The following is a 24276-nucleotide window of genomic DNA, read 5'->3' as shown; positions in this document are numbered from 1 at the left end:
GTAAGTAGATTTTATTTACCATAACTGGTCTTCATTTCCACAAAGCAAGAATCCAAACAGCGGTCAAATGTGTGCACCTTCCCTCCAGCAACACCTGTTACCCCGAACGAAGGTGGTTCCTACTGATATTATGTGAAATGTTCCGCAATAGTGACCCCTACTGGACACCTGTACATGACAACAAAATGACTTACAACAGCTACTTGGGGCTAATTGACCAATAAGAATCAAGAACTGGAACTAACCATAGGTGTGTGTTTGACTCCATGCGGCGGCGCTGCGCAGACCGATCAGCGGCTGGCTCGAAGCAGTGCTGATTAGCAATTTTGTCCGACTTGAGCTGACTTCGATGTATTATAGCATTAAAGTACCGCGAAAGCGATTCTCTCCAGCGGCTGCACGGAGTTCTGTTGACAACACAGCTCTTGGTGTTGGTCGCCTGACTGATGACGAAGATCACGTGCGTTTCATGTTTAATTCAACCTTCAGTTCCACTAATAAACATTAGGCTTGTTTGACTTCATGCGGCACGCCAAGGACCAACAGCAGGATAACGTCAAAGTTCCGCGAGAGCGATTTAAAAGCAGACTCCTTCGTATGATTTCGCGAATTGCTCTCGCGGTACTTTGACGTCATACTGCTGTCAATACTTGCGGTGCCGCATGAAGTCAAACAAGCCTATTGTTATTTTATGTTTTTTATGTCAGGTAAACTCCTTACCATAATGTGTTATATTGTTACATGTAAATTAAAAAGATGTGAAAGACTTAACTATTTGTTTTTTTAATAATAGTCTGCTTCTTGTTATTTTCAGATACGGTATAAACAGCAATTAAAATATTCAATATAAATGGTTTCTGGTAGCAACTTTTATACATTTTTTTTTGCAAATTCACCATCTAGTAAATTTCATTCGCGATTAATGAAAGGAAATACATCGCACGTCACTGCGGCAAGCTGCAAGCCTCGCTGATCGGTCTGCGCAGCGCTGCAAGAACTCGAACACACCTATTATTTTTCAATGAATGCACAGCTGACATGTCAAATTTTTTTAAATAACCACACCCACTTCGCATTATGCAGCATTAACACCTTGGGTGAATTAGTTTTAATTCAATAGCCCATCTTCAATTATCCCTTACATAAGACCACCATACCATAGCACCAGAAATAACATTGTAAAGAGAAAAGACTCTTGTGTGTCAGCGTGGGTTTACTCCGGGTACTCCGGTTTCCTCCCACATGCCAAAAACAAGCAAGTTAGGCAGATTAGAGATGCCAAATTGTCCCTCCTCCAACCTGTGTATGGATCAACTTGTCTGAATAAAACTTGTGTATGGATTAACTTGTTCTCGCCATGAATATAGCCGTAGATGCTGGAGTGGCGTAAATAAATAAAGGAAGAAGAAGAAGAAAAGACTCCAGGATTGCATGGACATGTTTTATTTTAGTAAAGGCATAGCTGATTCCAGCGTTTATAAGTGTCCACAAAAAGACAAGAACACAAATCAAGCCCATTACAGAAGGAGATATCTTCACCCCCAGTTATTATTCCCTGACAAAATCCTCTAAAAAACAAACGAAAAACTTGACCGGATATCTCCTTCATTCAAAACACAATGCATTCTGAACGATTTTTTCATGCAGAATTTCAGGAGTGGCAGACTGAATTTAAAATTGGGACAAATTTGCTTAGTGGTAAATGTACCTGTGCATTTGCAGTAAAAAGCTGGCTGTTTTTTATGTTTTGTTTAATTTTTTAGCTTTACCACTGGAATGTAATATCACTGCGCAAAGGCGCAAGGCTGTTGTCCTTGTGATCAGCATTGTAATGCACATCACTACAGAAGCCACAGTTCAAAGATGGAAACTGGACAACAGGGGAATCCACATTTACAATGCAGTGAGATACTGGGTATCCGAAAAAGCACATTCACAAGACTGTGCACCACAAATCCATCCGAAATAAAAGAATGTTAGGCATCCACAGCAACCAATCAGAGCACAGACATCTGAAACTCCTTGTTGAACGTTTCTAAAAGGAAAAAGATGAACAATATGGGGGGCACGCAGGGCTCCCATTGAAACTTCTGATTTTATCAAACGATACTTTGACCTAACTGAACGTCTAAGGTTCCTTTGATTATTTATTCCTCTATTTTAATACAATTTTAAATGCAACAAGAGAAGCACAATCACACGGCAATTAGACACGTCATTTAAAGTTTGTTTTTGATAAAATGTTCTCTACTCAAAAATAAAAACACGCTTCATTCTCATCATACACGAGATTACGTCTGTCGTATAGCCTTTGCCGAACAAAATCGCCTTTGGCGGTTTAACCAACAAGAAAGAACCGCCGTGAACATTTTTAATAGATATCTCAGCCTACCCAACACTAACCCCTGGCCCCGAAACATTTCTATCAGACAGTGGCACCCACAAAAAGTTAGAGATCCTTGAAAGATCAACTCAGTGCTATATCATCTACTGAAAAATCAGTATTTGGAGAACCATTAGATGCAGGGCTCCTACAGAAGCAAGGTCACGTAACGCTAACCTGAGGCAACCAATGATATACGCTACAAGTAAAGCAGCAGGGCTGACGCTATTCCTCTTATTTCTTAGTGCTAAGCGCAGCGAGAGCTATACGTGAAACTAACTCGCATACGTTTCTGCAGTCCTATCAGAGGCCTTTCTTCAGCCTAAGCAGTAAGCGGCTATGGGATTTCACCGTCAGGGGCTTTTTAACTGATACAGCGTCTGCAGCGATGGTATATTCAGTGGGCTACGAGGTTGCCGAAGTAAAATGGCCCTCCCTGGCTTCCGTCCCTTTCTTCTTACAGCGACGCAGGTGGACCCGTTTGCCTGGCTGTTCATTTCCCAACAGTGCCAACTTTGATAGTGATGTTAACAATTCATTAAAACAAAACGAAAAACGACAAAAGAGAAAACAGGCACAAAGAGAGCTGATAAAAACTATTAAAAGGCAGAACATGAACAAAAGACGCATAACGCGTGTAAGCTAGAGTAAAGATTCGCGCAAAGAAACCAAGAGGAAGAGCAGGAAATAGGGGTGCCACATATTTATATTCAATGATCTCCCCCGTTAGCAGTAAACTATTGAACAGATTTACTGAATAATATTTTAGAGAGCTAAAACTGCTACAGAACAAGTCACAAAATACAGTATTGTTAATAATTGCAGTCTCTAGTGCAGCTAATGATACTACATCCTACATCTATAATCTAACCTCAGCTCTGATACGGATTGAGCTGTAATGTTGCTATGAGCTTCATAATGGTTCGAACTTGAGACTTTTCCGGTCCCATTTTCCAAACGCTTCTTACAAATCACACTGTACATGACAACACCGTGATCCATGTGTCGATCTATGTTTTAAACATCCCAGCGTGTCCTCTAGAAGGACACGTTCGACTGAATGCATCATCATCCTTCATTCATTCAACTTTTTCTTGTATTTTTTTTTAAAACAGCGACACGAATCCCTCCTCCGAGAAAATGAATCCAGACTTGGAATAAAAAGCTAAAAAGTCCTTCTTTCTTTTTGTCCCTCGCACCACCGCTCTGCCCGCCGATAAACATCCCTGGCCGACACACGCGTCTTCTCCGCGTGTCGGTGATTTAAGCAGGCGGCATGAGTCAAGGAGTCCAGATGAGACAGGAGAATGACCTTTGACCCCCAGAGGAAGTGAGGTGGCAATCAGAGAGGAAGTCTCAGAGTTTCCCCTCAGAGTCAGTGTTCTGCGGTGGCTACGCGCTGAGCAGCTTGACAGGTCAGGCGCTCGCACGCCCTCGATGCCGTAGAGGCACGAGGAGAGAGACAGACAGAGAGAGTGAGAGAGATAGAGGAGAGTTAGAGGGCTGCACGTCCCCCGTCGGTCAGGCGAGCGGTTCGTTTTGAGCCTGCCGCTTCGCATCGTTCGCCGTCTCCAGCCTCCACTCGCGGGTAATGCCGGAAATTTCCGATTGGAGCTTGTGGTTTTTCACCTCTTCCGTTGAATCGTGTATCACACAAGTGCATCTTCCCCGTGGACTCTCAGTGTGGCGGGTTCATGTTGCCGTGCCCGCGCTGCTGCTTCTGTTTCTGCTGCATCAGGAGCTGCTCCAACGCGGACGGACCGGGCTGCATCATGGAGCTCGACCAGATTGACTACATAAAGAAGAAAACGTGAATGACTCATTAACTGACATCCTAATGTCATCCCCAGATATACCCAGAATTAAGCACAAAATCACAGAGTAGGTGGTGATGTTTCAAGGAGGTACATTGGAGAAAAAAATATATCTGCAGAAATTTGGCCTGCCCACGGTACCTTAAAACTGTCAAGGAGGACAGTAGAGGAATCCTCCATTTGCATGTCCTGGGCTGCCCAACTGTTGGTTGGCGCCCCCTGGTGCCAGCTGTTGGTCTCTGGCACAGAAGAAGTGGATGAAGCAGAAGGCAGGTAGTCCAACCCAAAGCCGCTCACACCTAGTGACAACAACCACATTATTTACATTTCCCACTCCCAGTATGATCAACCACATAACATAACAGGCTTTAAATTATAAAGAGACCAAATGATCCTTATCCTATAACATTAACCATTAAGCACTTAATATTACCGGTCTTGTCAGTTTTCCAGCGGTCCGTTACTCTGCGGTCTCTGCTGTCTGGTGTCCCGATGGGGCCGAAGTTGGAGAAGGGCAGGGAGCTGTGGCTATGGGTGGGAGGGGATGAAGGCAGACTGCTTGGGTTGGAAGAGTGAGGGGACTGACTGGCTGGTGTTGAGTGATCTATCAAACAAAACATTTTGACATGAGAAGATCATTCTTAACATATATTATACCTCATGCTCGCATATTATAGCAATGCATAAATGATCGGGTACCTGAACTAGCAGGAAGTGAAGGGGACCATGGAGTTCCTTCAAAGAGGGAGTAAAGCGAGGGCTCCTGGTGCATCATGGGAGCATCCGGCTTAGATGTAGGGGCCATGTTTTTACCGTAGGCCTCACTGAAAATGCTGTTGTTCTGGTATGAGCTTTCCTGTAAGCAAAAATACAACATACAAATTCATTTTGTGTTACCACTTTTCCCATACAGCAAAAAAACAATTATACATTTTGTAGAAAGTAAAGCCTAATTAAATACTTTTTTGAATAAAAAAATATATATTTAGTTTTAACCTTCATATATAAACATGCATTTTACATTTTATTTCAGGGGCAACAAAAACATTTCTAATTTTAACCATTTTTTTTGTATGTATAAAATTATGTTTTTGCAGTTGAAAACATATTTAATTTAAACCAGTTATGTTTACAGGTTTTTAACATACAAAGTTTTCTTCCAGTGCGACATGAATATAAATGCTTTAAAATGCATGTATTTTTAAAATATACAAAAAAAAAAACTGGTGAAAAATAAATTTTGTGAACATATTTCAAAATATATTTCAGCACATATATTTTTGGCCATTTTGAAATATATTGAAATTATATTTTTGCCATATGGGTTATAAGACTTGCCACTTTTATTAATTTTATAGCGAAGAAAGGACAGGAGTAGGGTTTGAGTTTAGGAAAATCTGTGAGCCTGAACTGATCTCACATTATCCATTTGTTAATACTGTTAGCAAGATCAAATAGGGCTGTCAACACCAGCAAACAGAAAATCATGTTGTGCAGTACAACACTGCCACCTGGTGACTCTTTGGATTCATAACACAACAAAGGACCCAAGGTACATGTGTGTTTGGTGTGTTTTTGAGCACATCGGACTTACCTGAATGGTAAATCGGGGCAGAAGAGAGGACTGACCGATCACATCAGCTCCACTGTCCAGTCTTGACTGATTTGGCAACTACAGAGAAAAAACACACAACAGATTACACACAAGCCACATCAAAACAAATGCATGATTCAAAACTGAAATCTAAAACCACTAAACCACTTTTGAGCTTAAGATGTATGCTCAAGTGCCTAAAATTACTTTCAAATGCAAATATAATAAGCCTACTTGCATACAAACTAAATTACATTTTTGTACATTGGCTAGATTTAATAAGTGCTCATCATTCATCATAACTACTTTAGTAGTGGTAAATATTAAATCTGCAATCTACGCAAAAGAAGCTCCAATTAAAGACTTAAGTTTACATTTATTTGACTAATTTACACAATTAAAAAAGCAGTTAAAGTGTAATTTTACAGAATGGATTGACGTCTAAGCTTGACGGTATTAATTTCAACAGCCTATAGGAAAACTCTGTCCACTCCAGGCTGATGACATTATAGGAGGAGTGCTACATACAAAGATGTTTCTTCCTGGAGCAGAGTTAAGAGGACCAGCCAAGGCCTGGTAGAAATCATGAGGTTTAGTAAAGAGAAGCTCCTCCTCCTCCTCAAAGTCCGCCAGAGTCTTTAACAGGTCTGGGGGCAGAAGAGGGGAGCTCTTGTTGTCCTAGTGAGAGACGAAGAACAACAGAGAAGAAAGAAGACAGAGAGGAAGAGAGAGGAAAAACGACGTAAGATAATAGAAAGCTTGTAAAAGCAGCAGCAAGTAAAGATCAGGTCTATTCTCACCCTGATTTGGGCTACTTCAAACTACGTTTGTGTGGGACACAACTGCAGTAAATGAGATTTATATAACATAAAAAGACTGAGCAGGACTTTTTCACATCTGTCCTAAGATATCCTTCACTGCAGAAGTAAAGATGGAGAATGAGAAAAGATAGGAAAGAATGCACATCTCAGCAGAGATCAAATTTCAATGAGATGGAAGGCGTGTGTAAATGATCTGCAGCTAAGACTGGAAAACCAAAACCATGACAATCAGTCATAACGGATTACAGGGTCTACGCGCCTGCACAAAGGACGGATAAAGGGAATGAAATCTAATCTAAATGAGGCGTCTGTGTACTAACTGCAGTATATAGTAGTATTCTTTTGTTTAAATAGTATGTAATGCTGAACGTTTAATGCGACGTTAAAGGGCACCTAATATGCCCATATTCACAAGGTTTAATATAAGTCTCATGTGTGCACAGAATGTGTCTGTAAAATTTTAGTTTAAAATACCCCACAAATCGTTTATTATAGCTTGTCCAAAATGCCCCTATTTGTGAGGGAACAAAACTGCGCTGTTTTCGTGCGTGTACCTTTAAATGCAAATGAGCAACTGCTCCTTACTCCCTTACCAAATAAGACAGCGAGTGCTTTCACTTAAAATAGATCTGATTCTTGTGAATACAGTCTGAGACAATCACTATTGAGATATTTTGGATTTGGATTTATCAGTGTGACATCACATTGATAAGAGAATCAAAATGGCATGTCTAATGAGAACGCTTTGGTTTTGGGGATTAATAAAGGAGGAGTTGGTGGATTTTTTTTCATTGTAGGGTGGTTGTTTATGTCCAAAGCAGATTTGCATAATAGGTGCTCTTTAAAACATTTTGTGTAAAACAAGTAGTGTACTAGATCCAAGTCAGCAATATGACAGTATTATATTCTATCCATAGCCTGAGGCTCATCTTAACGCTTGTAATGTATTAATATAACTGTCTAAATAGAGAAAACTAAAATGCTAACTTCATATTGAGGGCCTCTGGGCATATTCTCCTGGTCAGGACAGAAGACTCCAGGTTGACGTTTGCCCATCCTGTCGCCCATTCCACCCCTGCCCTCTCCTCCAATGTGGTACGAAGGCTCCCAGTAGAAATCCTGCACTTTAACCTCTGGAAACTTCATCTTCTTGTCCATGCTGGGTTGAGGAGGCTGCATGCTCATGGGATGTTCGAAGAGGTTCATGGGCTCCTGGGTGGGCATGAAGAAAGGCTGTTTGACTGGCATCTGCATGGGCATTTTCTGCATGCTGGGCTGATTTTGATGCTGGTTCCACATTTGACCAGCCTGTTCAGGCACCTGCATGTAAGGCTGCAAAGACGAAGTAGAGAGAGACTATCAATAGGAACCATAGGAACTATGGTAATGAGCATGTGTTGAACCTTAGCATCACAAGAGCAAGTGAATAAACAAAACAATCCATTACCTGCTGCATGCTGTGATGATGCGGCGGGCTCTTGCCGAGCTGTGAGCTCTGCTTGGTGGGCGACTGCTGTTGTTGTTGCTGCTGCTGCTGCTGTTGTTGTACTTGTAGCTGAACAGACTGTTGCAAGGCCTGCTGGGATTGATGCGGAGGAGGAGGTTGCGTCTGTTGAGATTGAGGAGGACCCTGGTTTAGGGCTCCTGGGCCTGAAGGCCTCTGCTGGCTGTAGGGAATGTGTGAAGGTTTCCCAGGCTGCACCTGATTGGCAGACTGAGGATGGGAGGCAGTTTGGAGAAAAGGGGCGGGCACAGAGACGCCTGCAGGGAAGGTGAAGCCTGGGCTCACGGAGAATGCCACAGGAGGAGGAATCACATAAGCAGGTGGAGCAAAACCTGGGAGCACAAATACAGAAAGATCAATAAATGGAAGGAGTGGTAATCGTGAATTGATGTCTACAGTGTGGTGTATGTCTGAACCTGGTCTGCTTGGCAAAGGGGGGAAAGCTCCTGGGTGGTGAATGGGAATAAACTGGGAAGATGTGGCTGGAGTCTGTGTGACTGGAGTCTTCCTCGCTTCAGACACTGGAGTCTTCCTCATCTCAGTCTGAGTCTTCACCTTAATTCAAAATAAAACAGGTTTGTGGTTAACACAATTATACATTGAATGAAATCAGGACTAGTTTCCTGTGTGAACTAATCTGACCTGTTTCCCAGCATCTGTTGATTTCTCGTGACTGTTCTTCTTCACCTCACTCTTCCTCTTGCCCTCTTTCTTCTGTTCGTTCTTCCCTTGTGTTCCATTTCCTTTATTAAATCCGGCTCGCTCCTTTCCAGCATCTCTCTGATGTTGGTTCCTGTTTTGCTCTCTGCTCTGCTCTCGGGGTTTGATGTTCTCTTTGAATGTGACCACGGGTCTTTCGCTGCCATCCAGGCCGCTGTTCTGGTTCTTCCCGGCTGACAGGACAGATTTTAGGCCTTGGGTGCTGTCGTTGGGTGTCTGCTCTCCGTTAGATGACTCCTGGAGTACAGGTGTGTCTTTCTCCTGTGGCTCCTCCACCACCATCTCGGGGATATCAGTGATGAAGAGCACGAGGGCGTCACTGATGCGACACTGGATCAACCTGTTAGAGTTACAAATCCTTTTATAATGAGACACATACTGTAACAAAGCAAGGCTGGGAACGTGCCTGTTCCCTATTAATAATGTATGCTTTACTGATTACATTGTAGGTTGTATATTGTATAACATGCTTATAAAGTAAAAAAAAGCCACCAGTAAAATTGAAAGAGAAATCAAAGACTCACCGTGGCTCGTTGTCAGCCACCCACTTGCCCAGGCTGACGAGTCTCTGGTGTCGAGCATGAATCAACAGGTTCTCTTTGCCAACAACGACACCCTGGTGTCCTTTAGAGAAGTCTAGCATCCTGAAACATTCACGAATTAAAGTCTTAGTATATCCAATACAGCCATTAAAAGTCCAATTAAAACATTCAGGGAGGGTTACCGTAAAGCAGGCCGAAGGGCCAGAAAGCCTTGCAGCTCAAACTCTTCAGGCAAAGGAATTACTGTGAAAAAAACAGTCATGACATCAGCAATGTATCATGATGACTAAAGCTACCACAGCCTTAAGATATTTTAATTGTAAGCTTGTTATGCGTGATACCTGATGCGTTTGACACATCCTCCTCCTTGGGCTGAAAGCTGTTCAGAATGGACACCAGCCACGGCCAGATGCTGTGAGATGCCAAAGACGTGTTATTTTAACAGTGTTCAGTACCTCAGCATTCAGGCACAGGCTTAATTATTTTAAATATCATTATAACATAGACACAGTTTTTTGGGAAAAGTATAGGCATTTTTTTGTACGTTGGAAATCTTCTGTATTTTCCAGACAATAAGTCACACTTTTTTCATAGTTTGGCTGGTCCTGTGGCTTCTAGTCAGTCGCGACTTGCGAGTAGGAATTAATACTGACATATATGAACCAAGCATTACAGTCTACAGTCGTGAGAGTGCGCAATATGCTGCTACTGTATTTATGTAATTTAATGGATTCAGTGATGTGGGATGACGAGCCTGTGAACTTGATGCTCGTTGGCTTGTTCTGTTCATTTAGCACATTCAGCCTTCCAGGTATGTTCAGTATGCTATTGTGTATCATGTAAGGATGCTCATATCAGTTAATTTTCCCGACCGACAACCGTAGCTTCTAAACCGAACATTAACCGTTAACTTATACGATTTTAATATGAAATTGTCATTGAGTAAAAATACAGTTGACGGTTGTCTGTGAACTAGTAAAAACAAAAGATTTAATTTGAACGTGCAAACAGCAGCGACAGATCAACAACAGAACCAGGTTTCATACATTATCAGATATTCACACAACATTACCTTATTATTAAAAAGCAGGCGATCAGTCCAGAGGATTAATATCCAAAGAGGGCAGATTGTCTCCGTTTCATCTACCACAGTGGTCATTTCTAAAGCAGGACGCTTTTCAGAAAGTTTTGCTTTTGCGTCGTCTTTCTCCGTTTGTGCAAAAAGAGAGATGTTTATGGACAGGGTCAGAGGTCATCAGCGAACATCTGTCTGGATGTGCGCGAGACGGACCGCGTCATCTTGTGCAGACGCGTTCAGCTTCCAAACACGCATACAAATTATTTCTCATACAAATTATTACTTAATCAGACTGTCAGGGCAGCAATAATTTGTGTCATTTACAGGACATTCACAAATTAAAGATAGAAAAGTGGCAAAATGTCTGTCGGCTCATGATGACACGCACCATGTATTAACAATTTTATTTTTATTTTAACTGATAATGTTAATCGGTCATAAATTCTTACCCTCGGTTAACGGATAAACTGTCAATGTGAGCTTCCCTAGTATCGTGTAAATAACTGTTTGTATTACATTAACGTATGGACATCTATTCAGCCCGCTGTTCTGTGCACTTTTGTTTATTTGAATAACTTGCCTTTCCAGATTAAATGTTTGTTCTTCGGCTTGGATTTTGTGAAATAACTTTCGAAATAAATGCGACGTGTAGTCCATTGTGAGTTATATATGTTTTTTCATCTTCATGACGCTTTTTTGATTGATGCGACTTATAGTCTGAAAAATACAGTTTGTGTTGTAAAAAGGAACGTCAAAAGCACCAAGACTTCTTTTGCTAAAATAAGTCTGACTGTGAACTACTGAAATTCTGGTATTGTGCACATTGTAAATTAAAGTGAGTCGGTCTTCAAAGAGACACCAGTGTATAACCACAAGCTTCCCATCAAATACAAACACACTGGAAATGCTAAACACAGCCATTTCAAAACCCATAATTTGAAACTGAACCTTTGTTGTGAAGGGAAGAAAGAAAGAAATCGGTCTTACTACTGTCGCTTGTCTACGGCACTTTCGCTGAATACGCTGGGTCGAAGCCTCAACCAATCCAATGACACTTTGATGGCAGGAAGCGGGCACTCCCCCATGATCTCCTCTCGGTTCTTATTTAGTAAAGCCCGGCTTAGCATCCCTCCCAGGAAAGACACTAGAGGACGATACAATAACATTATAACTATTGCTTGTGAGATATTTCTTTAATGCAATCAGTAACAGAGCAAGGCATACTGAAGAGGCCAAGAAGCTGGATCCAGCTGATCTGCTCATCCGAGCTGTAGCTCTGCTCATCGCCCTCATTGCCGAAATCCCGGAGATGGTGCAGTTCAAAGAGGTTGATCACCGTGATGTGGACCAGCTGCTGGGAGCTGAAGGCTTTCTGGAGAATCAGTCTCTGTGAAACAATTCGTCAACAGCAATGTTATAGGAACTCACGGAAGAATAATCTGTCAAGTTAATGTTTAGGTTAACTTGGTGTTTTTGGCCATACCTGGAACTGTTCCTCCAGCTTCTCTCTCAGGGTGTTGAGCTTGTCCAGGCTTTTGCACAGATAAACGTGCCCATGGAACTTGATGAAGGCCTTGATAAAATCAGACACGCTCCATTTTGTTTTTACCTCATCCCGGCTGTGGGTTAAAAAAAGAATTAAGCAATAGTAAATCATTATTCATTATCATTCAATTTACATCCAAAAAAAAATTACAGGACTTCATTTTAAATAGTGCCATCACTATAATACAAGCTAAATCAAATAATCCTGTACTAAGAGGGGAGTAAATCTGTTATATATGCATACAAGTCCATTCTGAATATTGTCTGACCTCTCAAGCGCCTTAGAAAGAGCTTTCTGCAGGTTTGTGGATGCTGCAGGGAATGGGAATTTGACAGCAATGCTCCTGCAGTAGTAAAAGATTGTTGTGAGATGATCTCCTTTGGAGGAAGCCAGTATGGCCAGTTGATTGTAGGGTTGGCCTGAAAGTAGAAGGAAAAATGCATTAGGTTGATCTTGTAAGTAGTACGTTTAAGGATGTGTGATATGCATAAATATACAAACCATTAGAGGGAACAAGTTGAGCTGCATGTCTGTAGTACGACTCAGCCTGGCTTGTCTGGTTGCGGTATCGTGCTGTGGATTGCATAAAATAACAATTATTGAAATTCGAACATAATTTAGATTTTCCATGCTATCTATCCATCCATAATTATATTAAGATGTTAATACTAATCTGTGCAAGCTCACCAATATCTCCAAGATGGACCAGACAGTGTTGGCAGATGTAGGAACAGGAGCTGGGCTGGGGCTTCACTATGGCGCTGGTGCTGCTTTGCTTATTGCTGATGATGCCAAGCTGTGATGACTTCACACGGCAAGGCAGGTCCACATTAAACACCGTGCACAGCTCCTGCAACAGCTGAACAGAACCAGAAAGACATAATTACACTCTGAATCTACAGACGAAAACTCTCATTCAAAATGAAATAACAGAATGACAAGACAATTGAAGACACAAGGCATTTCTGTGGCCGTTTTATCCACTATCAGCACTTACTTGTGTATAGAATCCACTAGCTGCCTCAAGAAACAGAGAGAGATTGGCCTGCACTTCACTTCGATTTGGGTTGGCCCTGTTTTTAGCTTGACTCTGTAGTGTTGTGATTTGATTCTTAAAAGCATGGTTCCAGCTGGAAAGACAACAAAATGACAGTCAAGCAGCTCCTTTCAATGTGACGCATAAAATCATAGGATCAGGCAGATGTAAACATGCACTTAATGAGCTGCTTTGTCATTTGCAGGTATCTGATGCACATAATGCATATGAATCAACGTGTATTATTAGCGTTCTTACAGATCTTGTTCCACTTTTTTGTCCAGGGCGTACTCCAGGTCCGTAACCAGCATCTTCTGGTACAAGTCCTGAAGAGCCTGTCGTGACGTCCAGACCTCCGCCGCACCAAGCTTTGAATCTACATGACACATGGAGAGGAACATGTTATACAATGTTACTAAATCTGCAGTCTGTGTCTATCAGTGCATTTCAGGTCCTTTGGCGAAAGAGCCGCATGTCTTAGTAACCACATTCAATGCCATGGTTACTAGTGTGACAGGGATATGGTTACAAATATAAAACAGCTATAGACTCAAAGCAAGCTCATAAATCACATTAGTAATTATTTAAATAATATCTAAATTCTAATTGGTGGTGTTGTTATTATATGCAAAGAAACAAAGGAAATTATCAATATTTAAAGACACTGATATTTGAATATGAAGAACATTTATATATATTTAAAGTAGGATATATTGTCAGAACATACCTGTCATGTCAGCCTTCAGGGCCTCTGCCTGCCTGCTCAGAAAAAGAGATGTATGGGTTAATAATATTGCATGACAAAAAAAATTGCGTTCACAATTAATCATTTTAAGGGCTGTGCGATATTGACGGAAAACCATATCTCTGTAAATGTATACGATATATGATAAATATCTGTATTTTTACAAAGGGAAATAAATGTTTACAAAGTCAAAGCCTCATGTTAGATGTCACAGTCACATTTATTAAAACAGCATATGGTAAAAATTTAATTTTAAGACAGGGTTTCTTATCCCCGTTTGAAAATACACAGCTGCACAACATTGCAAGCTTACATCTAACCTCAGTGTACATTACTGGCAGAGGGTCATATCAGACCATATCATACAAACATATTATCAAAACTTGATATACTTCCAAGGTCTATTTCACAGACACTTTTCTTTTTTTAAAAAAAGGAACATCAGAAGCAACTTAACTTACAATAGCAAACAATAACCTTGGTGCCTACAATGTCAAGTTTAAATAGTATGCTAGAGAAGAGAAGCTAACATCGATGAAAAACAAGCAGAGAAAGATAACAAAGCTTTTATAAAGGAGTAGTTCACCCAAATACAGTGTTTCCTCTAGGATTTTTTCCAGCTGTGGCGGCAGGGGGTATAACCGCAAAACTGCCGCTATATCCAAAATTCTGAAAAATCAGCATGCAACCAGCAGCAAATGCATAATAAGTGTACTAACAAAAGATAAATCAGGGTTTCCCGCAGAAAATGTGTTAGTTAAGGTGGTAGGGTTGTGCAGGTGGGCGGGCCGGGGGCGTGGAAATCAAAGGGGTGGGGCGTACGCGTCATGATGAAAATATTTTATTTAAAACACTCAAATAAAACTCAATTTTGAAGAAACTATGACAGAAAATTAACACATCCTAGATTATTAATGAATTAAATGTTTTATCAACAGGCTAGTTATCCTCTAGACATTGACGGATCATGTCTTTCTCTCATTTCGGCCATGTGGCGCGTGCCCGCTCGCAGTGTGAAGCGCGTCCACGCTATTCTCCGAGATGCACTTGACGACCTTTTGTGCAGCTAATTTTTTTTGGACGACCTTGTTAAGGCGGTAGGGTATCCCAGCTTAGGTGGGCCGCCCAAACTGAAAAGTGCTGCGGGAAACCCTGTAAATTAACATGTATTTTATCATTTTCATGCCATCATTCCCTCCCTTTTCCTTATTTGTATTGCCTATTGATTTTTTGCCATGTCTTTACTGTTTGTTGTTCTAAAATGTATTTTTATAAATAAGTTTTTCTATATAGCTTTATAGCTTAATGTTGTCTGCAAGTTGGTGTTCATGTTAAAGGGAAAGTTCATCAGAAAATGAAAATTCTAATATAATTTTAATTATGGCGTGATAACGTGATGATACGAGTGCAGTGATTCCAAAAGCATGTCCAAAAAAAACTCTTCTCTGCCCTATTTGTGCTGTGCCTAATACAGCTATATATGCGCCAGTGAACAGCGGTGTGAAAATGCATGTGACAAATAAGTGATGAGCTTCCACCTTAAATTACTCTGTTTATGGTCAGAAAAATAAAAGTAAAATATAATTCAAAAAGCTGTTAAGGGTGTACTTTTTTTGGGGGTCAATCACAATAATAACAAAACATTGTGCTTCCGTAAAATAATAAAAAAAAACAATGTGCTTTTAGCAACATCAGTTTCCGTGCGTTTGTGGAGCTAGTTATTTAAACGAAAAATATTTCATGTGGGACTTTTTATTTTATACTTTATATATGGGCCAACAAACAAAGTTGAATGTGATGGCTTATGGCAAACAAGCAGCAGTGTGTTTTGCAAATGCAGTCGGATAAACAGATTTCAGACAAACTGACAAGGCATTTCAAAAAGATAATCTTTAATCGCTCCGTGCTGCAGTGCTATCAGAATTATGAAATAATATAAAGGACATCTACAAAGAAAGCCACAATAAACATGCAGAGCTAAATCCCAATAAACCCAATAAATTGTCAGTAATGCCGGTTCCTTGATTAGTAGCAAATCGCCATCATCTGCTTTCGGATGGAGCGGCATTTACTGCACAAAGCTGTAGTTCCCTGACAAGCTGGGCCATATCGCATACATATCGCAGGCAATATGTCCGCGATATTTAACACGAAATTGCCCCGTTTGTTAGTGACCTATGGCTCTCTGTAGTAAACGCCGCTCCATCTCAAAGCAGGTGATGCCGATTTACTACTAATCAAGGAACCGACTAGGGTTGTAACGGTATACCGGTTTGGCGGTATACCTTGATATTAACTTTTACGATTATCATACCGTAAAGATTTGCTTATACACGGTTTTGGCAAAAAATAAAGCTGCGCTACTACGCACATGCAACTTCATTTGGCGTAATTGCTAGACTCCACTCGTTTATGTACAGCAGATAAAATGTCAGAGACTACAAATTCTATCCTCTATCCCCCACCAGAAAAAAGTTAAAATCTACAGTATGGGAATACTTTGGGTATACAAAAAAACGAACGTGTTGTTGTCCTTGAAGATAGATATCCAGTTTGCAAGAAATGTGGACGAAGAGTGGCTGCAAAAAGAGGCACTAAAGCCAATTTAAGTGATTTATTTACAGATCAATTGAAGTTGATTATACTTAGGCCATATAATAAAAACTATACGTTTCACTCACTATATGACGATGTGAACAAATGAATATATCCAGAGCAATTCTGAGAGAATTTAATGAGAATTTTATCATTTTATTTAAAGTCTAAAATTAAAAGAATCAAAAAAGATAAAGAATCAAACTTTACTTTTTTTGAAAGTGTATTTTTCCCCAAAAAAAGTTTAATATAATAAACCATATGTTCAACCCAAAACCACTATCTGTTTTTTATTAATTTAAGAGTCTTTGTAGCTAATGATAATATACTTATTATTATTATTATTATTATTATTATTATTAAGTGTTTAATACCGCGAAACCGTGATAGTTTCTGAGATGATTATCATACCGTGGAAATCTCATACCGTTACAACCCTAGAAACGACAATACTGACGAGATGCGCATGACAATCACATGCGATTTATCGTGCAGCCCTATTCTACATCATAAACTATCAGACACTTAAATGTTCACACACCCAAGGAATTATTCTAGGGCCCCATGATTTCCACGATGCAAAAAATGCAGACGGAATCCAGAAATCCAAGCATAATAAAGTAAATTACTGTTGAATGCAAATTTCACAGATTTTAACTAGTGCTGCCGCGAATAGTCGACGTAGTCGACGTAATCGACGATGAAAATTTGTCGACTGCAATTTTTTTAGTCGAGGAGTCGCATATTTATTTTTTTCCGCCTCAAACGGCCCACTGTAATTCTGTCTCCTGTCTCAAATGGCTCAATGTAATTCACCTCCACACTAGTCTGTGCGCTGTGCGCGCCCTGCTGGTTAATCTGCTACGCTATCATCTTTCTTCCCTCTCCCCCTGCCTTCACTCACTGCTTTAATTTTGAAAAATTGGCGGTGGCAGGTGAGTCTATGGAATTATGAGTTGGAAAGCTTCCGAAGTATGAAAGTACAAAAAAGCCAAGTTGTGATAAAAGAGTGGTCTGTTACACCGTGCCAAACGTCGCTGGCTTATCACGGGAGCACAACGACAATGCACGAGCATCTCAAACGAAAACACTCGGGAGTTATTGACGATACACCCACAGAGAATAGGACAACGTAAGTAACTGTTATATGATTATTAATGAAACGGCGAGCTAGTCAGTACTGTTTTATTAACTCTTTTGAGAAGTACAATGACTCTGTATTTGGATGTTAAAGGCTATCAGTGTTTGCTCGTGATTCCGCCACGGAATCAACACTGGACGCAACAAATAGATTTTTCATGATTCCCATTTACATTTTTATTTTACTATTTTAAACGGCTCAATTCATTGTTGCGAGTGTTCAGCGCGTCTCTCTCTCTCTCTCTCTCTCTCTCTCTCTCTCTCTCTCTCTCTCTCTCTCTCTCTCCCTCCCTCTCTCTCTCTCTCTCTCTCTCTCTCTCTCTATCACTCATGTTGCTTGCAGCGCCTCGACCGCGCGCGCCTCTCTCTTACGTGACAGTGAAAAGGTGGCAGTGTTTTTAATGACCTTCTTTTTTGCGTTAACGTCAACATTCACAGATGTCTCTGACAAAGACGACTGATCGAGTTAACATGACTTGAAGAAAGATAAGCTGTAGTGTGAGTCTGTGTGCGAGCTTTCTCCCTCCCTATGATGCTGTATGCCGTGTTCTGTAGTCTATGTAACAACAACAGTGTATTCTCTTATATTTCTGAATTTGCACCGAATTGTCTGCGCTATATCACTCGCATTTAAAATCAAGAAATGGCTCAAAACACAACAACAATTATAAAAAGAGCAACAGCAGTAAAGCTACAATGTAAATGTATGGTGATTTTTGCATATCTAAATCAGGATTTTAGCAGCAGTTAAAGGAACAGCTGGTTGGATAAAAAACGAGGTGATGGGTCATGTTTAGGCACTATTTTATAGGCTACTACAACAGAACAGATAATATGTAAAATAGCATTCAGTTGTGTTAAAATGCAATATAAGATCAAAGAGTAGAAGTGAAACATTTCATATTTCTGTTATGCATCTACTTTGCACTGGAAGTTTTTATTATTATTTATATTGTTTACATTGTAATTTTTTATTTGGTAACATTTAAGTTATTCATATTGTTTATGACACCGGTGAGTTCAAAATAAAATGGACAATGAAATAACAAACACTTGAGTTTTTTTAATTTGTCGTTTAGAATAGTCGACTATTCGAAAAATTAGTCGAAAGATTAGTCGTTAGAAAATTAGTCGTTAGTGGCAGCACTAATTTTAACAAATTATTAATTAATTATTTATTACCTCCACGAGCTGTCGCAGTTTGATACGGTTAATGCACGAGTAAAAGGATGGACAAACAGGGCTTTGTCAACAGACATTTTATAAGAAAGAACAACAAATTATTAATTATTCTGACATAGAATACCAATTAAGAAATTCAATGATATATAAGCCGTTTTGTTTGTTACTTTCCTGACATTGTATTATTCCAGTGACATCATTTATTAAATCCAGTGAATTACTATTTACTTTTAAAGAGGGAGTGATTGTTATTATTTTAAGGTTTGTTCAGTTCAGTAGTGTTATAGAAATTGTGTCAAAAACAGAAGTATAACAGTAAATAAAAAAATTTTGCATATCAGTTACCGAGCAGCATATAAATATTTGGTATCAGTTATAAAAAAATCAATATCGGCCGATCACTAAAAGAGACTTCCATTTCTTCTCATGCACAACAATGACAAGCGTTGCCTCATCAGAGCTCAATTAGGTTTTAACAATCCCAGAAACACAGCAAACTAAACTAGGTACTATTACTGTCAGACGAGATTGTAAGAATATACCCCAATAAGTCATGTTTAAATGCTGTTTTCATAACTCTTAAACAACTGAAATAAGTTGTTGTGAAACTTAAACGGATCTCGGTTCAGAGAAATGACCGGTCCTGTCACAGACGCCACTCTGCTGTGCACGCGCAGACAATTTCATAACTAATATATTTACATTTAATACAGATGCCTTAAAAGTAAAACAAGATGAGTATATTTTATAATTAAAAGAAAAAACTAAAGATTTGGTTGCTTGTCAGTTGCATGGTTGTAATGACAGAGAAAATACATCTGCCTATATGCAATATTTGTTTAATGTTTTCAGTTAATAAGATATGCGTTTTGATAACTGAAATTTAATTAAACCATTTACATCAGAATTCATCAAATTTAAACGTAAAGCATGAAATTTAAGAATAAATTAAACTGAATAAATGCATAGGGCCCTACTTTTCAATAAAACACACAAGAACCAATCTGCTTGTTAAGTGTGAAGTAATGCACAGCTTTCGGGTCAAACCTTTCACAGATGCCATAGACAGAGAAACAACAACAACAACAAAAAAAAATGCGCTAACAAACTCATGTGCACACTCAGACTCAAATGTTTGCTGGTGTGATATGAATAAATAGTGCTCATAAAAGGCTGTTTAAATAATATTAAAGGTCACGTTCTTTCTGATCCCATTTTTAAACCCTAGTTAGTGTGTAATGTTGCTATAACAGCATAAATAATACCTGTAAAATGATAAAGCTCAATGTTCAATTCCAGGTGATGTATTTAACAGAATTCCCCTTTCAGAGCCTACAGCATACGGGCGGTTTGGACTACGGCCCTCTGCTTCCCGCTTAAATGACGTCAGTAGAACAGTTTTCTGACTAAACTCCGCCCACAGGAATACGTCAGTCACCAGCTAAGCTAAAGGGCAAGCTAAGCTGCTATCGAATAACAACACACTTAAGAAACTACACAATCAGAGCTCGTTACATATTTCTGAAGGAGGGACTTCATAGAACAAGGAAGACATCAGCCCGTTTTTAGGAAAGTGAAAACAGCGCTATAAAGATAAGTAAACTGTGTGAAAAATACCGCATTTTTTACATGTGAAACATGAACACATGTTATATTGTGCACTGTAAACACAATCAAAGCTTTAAGAACACACAAAGAACGGGAGCTTTAATAATATTAAAATAAGTGGAGGCTTGGACCTGGAAACAGTATTCCTTTTGTCATGACTTAACAAGCGGATAAGATTTTAAGTTACATACATGCCACCATAATTGAAAAAAGTGCTGGATGTTGCCTGTTGCACTGGGTGTACATTTGTTTTGGTTTCAATATTGATAAGAAAACTACAAATGTTTTGTTTTCACTTTTCACAAACATTGTGTCACCTTAGACACATTAACATGGAGTCATTTGGATTATTTGTTAATTTTAAGTCACATAAAATACAATAGCAGAATAACAACATAACCTTTTGTGAAACACTGAAGAAAGGATGTCATACATCTAGAAAGTCATGAGTCTGAATAAATTCAAGAAAAATATATATTTTTTGGGAAACCTATGCCTTTAACTATTCATCTGCCTTTCATCATCCTTTTAACTATTCAAAAACATGAAATTGCATGCAAATATATTGCAGACAGATTCAGACAGGCAAAGTGGCACCAAATATTTGTATCAGCATAGTCAAGTCTGTGGCTGACAGTATTTTTAAATCCTTGACATAGCATGAATTGATGTAATGAATTAAAATACAAGCAGCAACTAAAACAAAAAGATTTGAATTATTTATTTAACCAGTTTTATCAAGTATGAAAACAAAATACAAATCGTGTACCACATCCACTGTCACTATGGTGACCAGATCACAGCACCATCATTCCTTCACAACACATCCCTCGCCGCACGCAGCCTACAACACCTTCACGTAAACATAAAAACTATTTTTAAAAGATAATTTTTACTTTGGATTAGTCATTTTTAGATGTCAAATAAAGGCGACCTTTAAAATACAAACTCTTCTTGTGATTAATTTCACACAGTTTTGATTAAACTCAAGGTTACTGTTGAAATCCAATTTAAAAACATCATCTCGTTTTTGTGGAAGACAACCACCAATTTAATAAATGGTGGTTTTAAACTTAACGTGGTGATCTCTAGAATATTAATAAAGGTAAGGGGTAAATCCATGCACCCAAGATAAAACACAAGCAATACGATTACAAGAAATGGCCAAAACACATGCCATCCACAGCCACATCAAGATTTTACGAAAGCATTAAAATATTACATGATTTTATATTAGTTTACTGTTGCCTCTCGCCCCTCGCAATGAATTTTATTCTGAAATGAAAGGAAAATGGAAACCTAACTAACGTTACAGCAGCTACGTGACATTTGTTTATATCGGAAACATATGAATTTCGTTTTATTTTAGGCAAACCCTTTAAAGATAATCATTCATCCGACGTCTTACAACAATCAATTTTGTCAATTTTACAACAAGCATGTGTGCCTGGATTGTTTCTGCCTTCATCCGGCGGTATGTTTGTAGCTAACGCGGCTAACATAGCACAACACATAGCATACTCTCTCACACCCGATGATACGGAGACAAATATTCTGTTTAGACTTTATTACACATCCCGTCTTGCTTAAACATACTTATCTCACCAATTACAGACAATACCGAGGTAAAAATATCAGCTCACTAGGCTTGTAAACAGTTTCGTGTCTCGACAACATGCTATTATGCTAACTAGCCTGGCGTCTAGCAGTGACAGCAGATGCTACCAAGCAACATTCCGATAAACCAGATTTGTCCTAAGTGATGAATCAGCGGATTCGGACGCCAATAAATGCACGATCAACTCCGACTTTTACTTACCGTAAGTATTGGGCGCAGAGGTTCATCCTGACCGATCGCCAGTCTTTTAGATAACGACAGGTTCACAAGCTAAATCTACTCCCGGCGCCATATTGTCCATCACATCGTCATTGGTAGAAAACGGTCCAGACGTACACAGAGGACCGCGCTGAACTACGTCACAGGCCCCGCCCCCTCTCTAACTTACAGTAATTACATTTCATGTGTTGTTTGTCCCACAGAGCAAATGCAAGGACAAATGTTTCAACTGAGGGTTCATACACATGGCGTGGTCTATTTAACAGTTAAGTGATTATGATTTAAAAGACTGGATGGAAAAAGGAGTTTGGGCTGTTATACATTTAATGGATGAAGATGGTAATAAGTTGAGTTATGATAATTTTAAGACCAAGTTTAATTTGGAATGTTCATATAGACAATATTCTGTAGTTATCAAAGCTATTCCTGTAGCTTTGAGAAATCTAATCAAAGGTATATTACAATATTCTTCTGTAATACCCACACCTCTGGAATTGTTTGTTGACAAATATAATTTTTTAGATGAAAACTGTAATAACAAGGTTTTGAGATCACTTATTACAAAAGAATATTTTCCTCTTCCTGTTAAAAGAAAGAATCTATCTTCAAGGTTTTCCATAGCTGACACTATTAAAGTTAGAACTAGATACTTATCATTTCCTTTGTTACCTAAAATGAAAGAAGTACATTTCAAGACAATAAATGATATTTAATGAATTTTTAAGAATACGGTTTAATTTGGAAACCAATGCATGTACATTTTGTCAAAAAGATATTGAGTCTCAGGAACATTTATTTTATAACTGTACAGTTGTTAAGTCCTTTTGGGACAGATTGTATGAGTGGTTGGAGACAAAAAATGTAATACCTGCTTTTGACTATCATAATGTTAAATTTGGGGTTTTTTTGGACAACAAAGACATTGAATTTTTGTGTAATAATGTGTTGATTGTAGCCAAATTTTATCTACACAAATGTAGATTTGTTAAAGTTTCTCCTTGTTTTGAGGCATTTAAAAATGACTTTATAATTTTATTTAGTTCCATAAAACAACTAAAAATGAGGAGTGCCTTAAAACTCTCTAAACTACTGGAAAAATATATGGATTAACCCCCCCTGGAACTTAATTTTACTCAGTTATAATTTGCTTTTCATGTTTTATTCCTTTATTATTTATTTATATATTTTTTCTTTATTTTATATTATTTACAATATGCTGCTTGGTTTTTTGTTAAGGTCTATCATCGGTGATATGTTAATGCCTTTTTGTTATTCAGACTGATTCAATAAAAAAAAAAAAAAAAACCTTCACATAAAAAGTCAGAAGTATGGAAGCATTTTAGATTTCACAGATGACGACGATAGTGTTTTGGCTTTTCTTTTTATTAATTACTCACATGTAAACTGCTGTTCACTGTTATGTTTTTATTAATATAGTATTTGTAATAAATCTATTTTCATTGAGTTGAAAAAAAAAAAAAAGTTAAGTGATTATGAAATGGTGGTGAGAATATAAAATGACTAGAAATCCTTAATTGTACTTGAACCCAATACAACCAACCACCAAACAAAAATACTGCTTATAGCTTCTCAAATATAATGCTTTGTTAGGCTGAGCAACATTGTTGAAACGAATAGTGCTTATGAAATCTTGTTTTGCTCTTGATGAGTCACTACATCGTTTCAAATTCAAATGCCTGTCATCAAGGTCGGTGTTAAATTGGGCAGATTAACATATCACCGATGCAATGACAACAATGTGAGTAAAATTTAAAATCTGTTCTTTAAAATATTTTTATGAATCAACATAACTAGGCTGAACACAGCAAATCACATTTTGTGATTGAAAATGTCAGTCGAAACTACAAGAATGTCATTTTGCTATTAGCAGTCTGCTGAGATTCATCATGTATTCATTTAGCAGATGCATCATGTATACAAAGTTCTTTTATAACAATAAAAACAGCAGTGAATTTTCCTAGCAGCTGTTGTTAGTATCTGGATTTGTTTAAAAATAATTTTGCATAATTTCTTGTATGTACACTATCTGTTTATGATCAGTTCGGATAACTGTGACAAAGGAATGGCCTCAGAGCAACAACACATGTACAGTACAGTTTCTGTACTGTAC

At 38.7% G+C, this 24276-nt stretch overlaps 1 protein-coding gene across 2 annotated transcripts; it reads right to left on the bottom strand.

Moving 5' to 3' along the window:
- Window positions 1-1427: 1427 nt before the first annotated feature.
- smg7 (SMG7 nonsense mediated mRNA decay factor) lies at window positions 1428-22249 on the bottom strand. Of its 2 annotated transcripts, XM_065276634.1 has the most exons (23): window positions 22128-22249; window positions 13766-13797; window positions 13297-13414; window positions 13000-13132; window positions 12690-12861; window positions 12504-12575; window positions 12271-12421; window positions 11940-12075; window positions 11681-11843; window positions 11444-11600; window positions 9720-9790; window positions 9561-9621; window positions 9361-9480; window positions 8759-9176; window positions 8533-8671; window positions 8060-8448; window positions 7600-7944; window positions 6320-6469; window positions 5792-5869; window positions 4897-5053; window positions 4631-4801; window positions 4339-4496; window positions 1428-4175 (listed from the first exon to the last, which is right to left on the bottom strand). In XM_065276634.1, the coding sequence occupies exons 1-23, from the start codon at window positions 22151-22153 to the stop codon at window positions 4062-4064; spliced, it is 3531 nt and encodes a 1176-aa protein (XP_065132706.1). In that variant the 5' UTR covers window positions 22154-22249; the 3' UTR covers window positions 1428-4061. The 2 variants fall into 2 exon arrangements, with proteins under 2 accessions (XP_065132706.1, XP_065132707.1); XM_065276635.1 differs by lacking the exon at window positions 6320-6469.
- Window positions 22250-24276: the final 2027 nt, after the last annotated feature.

Source organism: Paramisgurnus dabryanus, chromosome 6 (genome assembly GCF_030506205.2).
Source record: "Paramisgurnus dabryanus chromosome 6, PD_genome_1.1, whole genome shotgun sequence".
In the NCBI taxonomy this organism is placed as follows: domain Eukaryota; kingdom Metazoa; phylum Chordata; class Actinopteri; order Cypriniformes; family Cobitidae; genus Paramisgurnus; species Paramisgurnus dabryanus.
The sequence above is the reverse complement of the archived record's forward strand: the minus strand, read 5'-3'. Positions and strand labels throughout refer to the sequence as shown.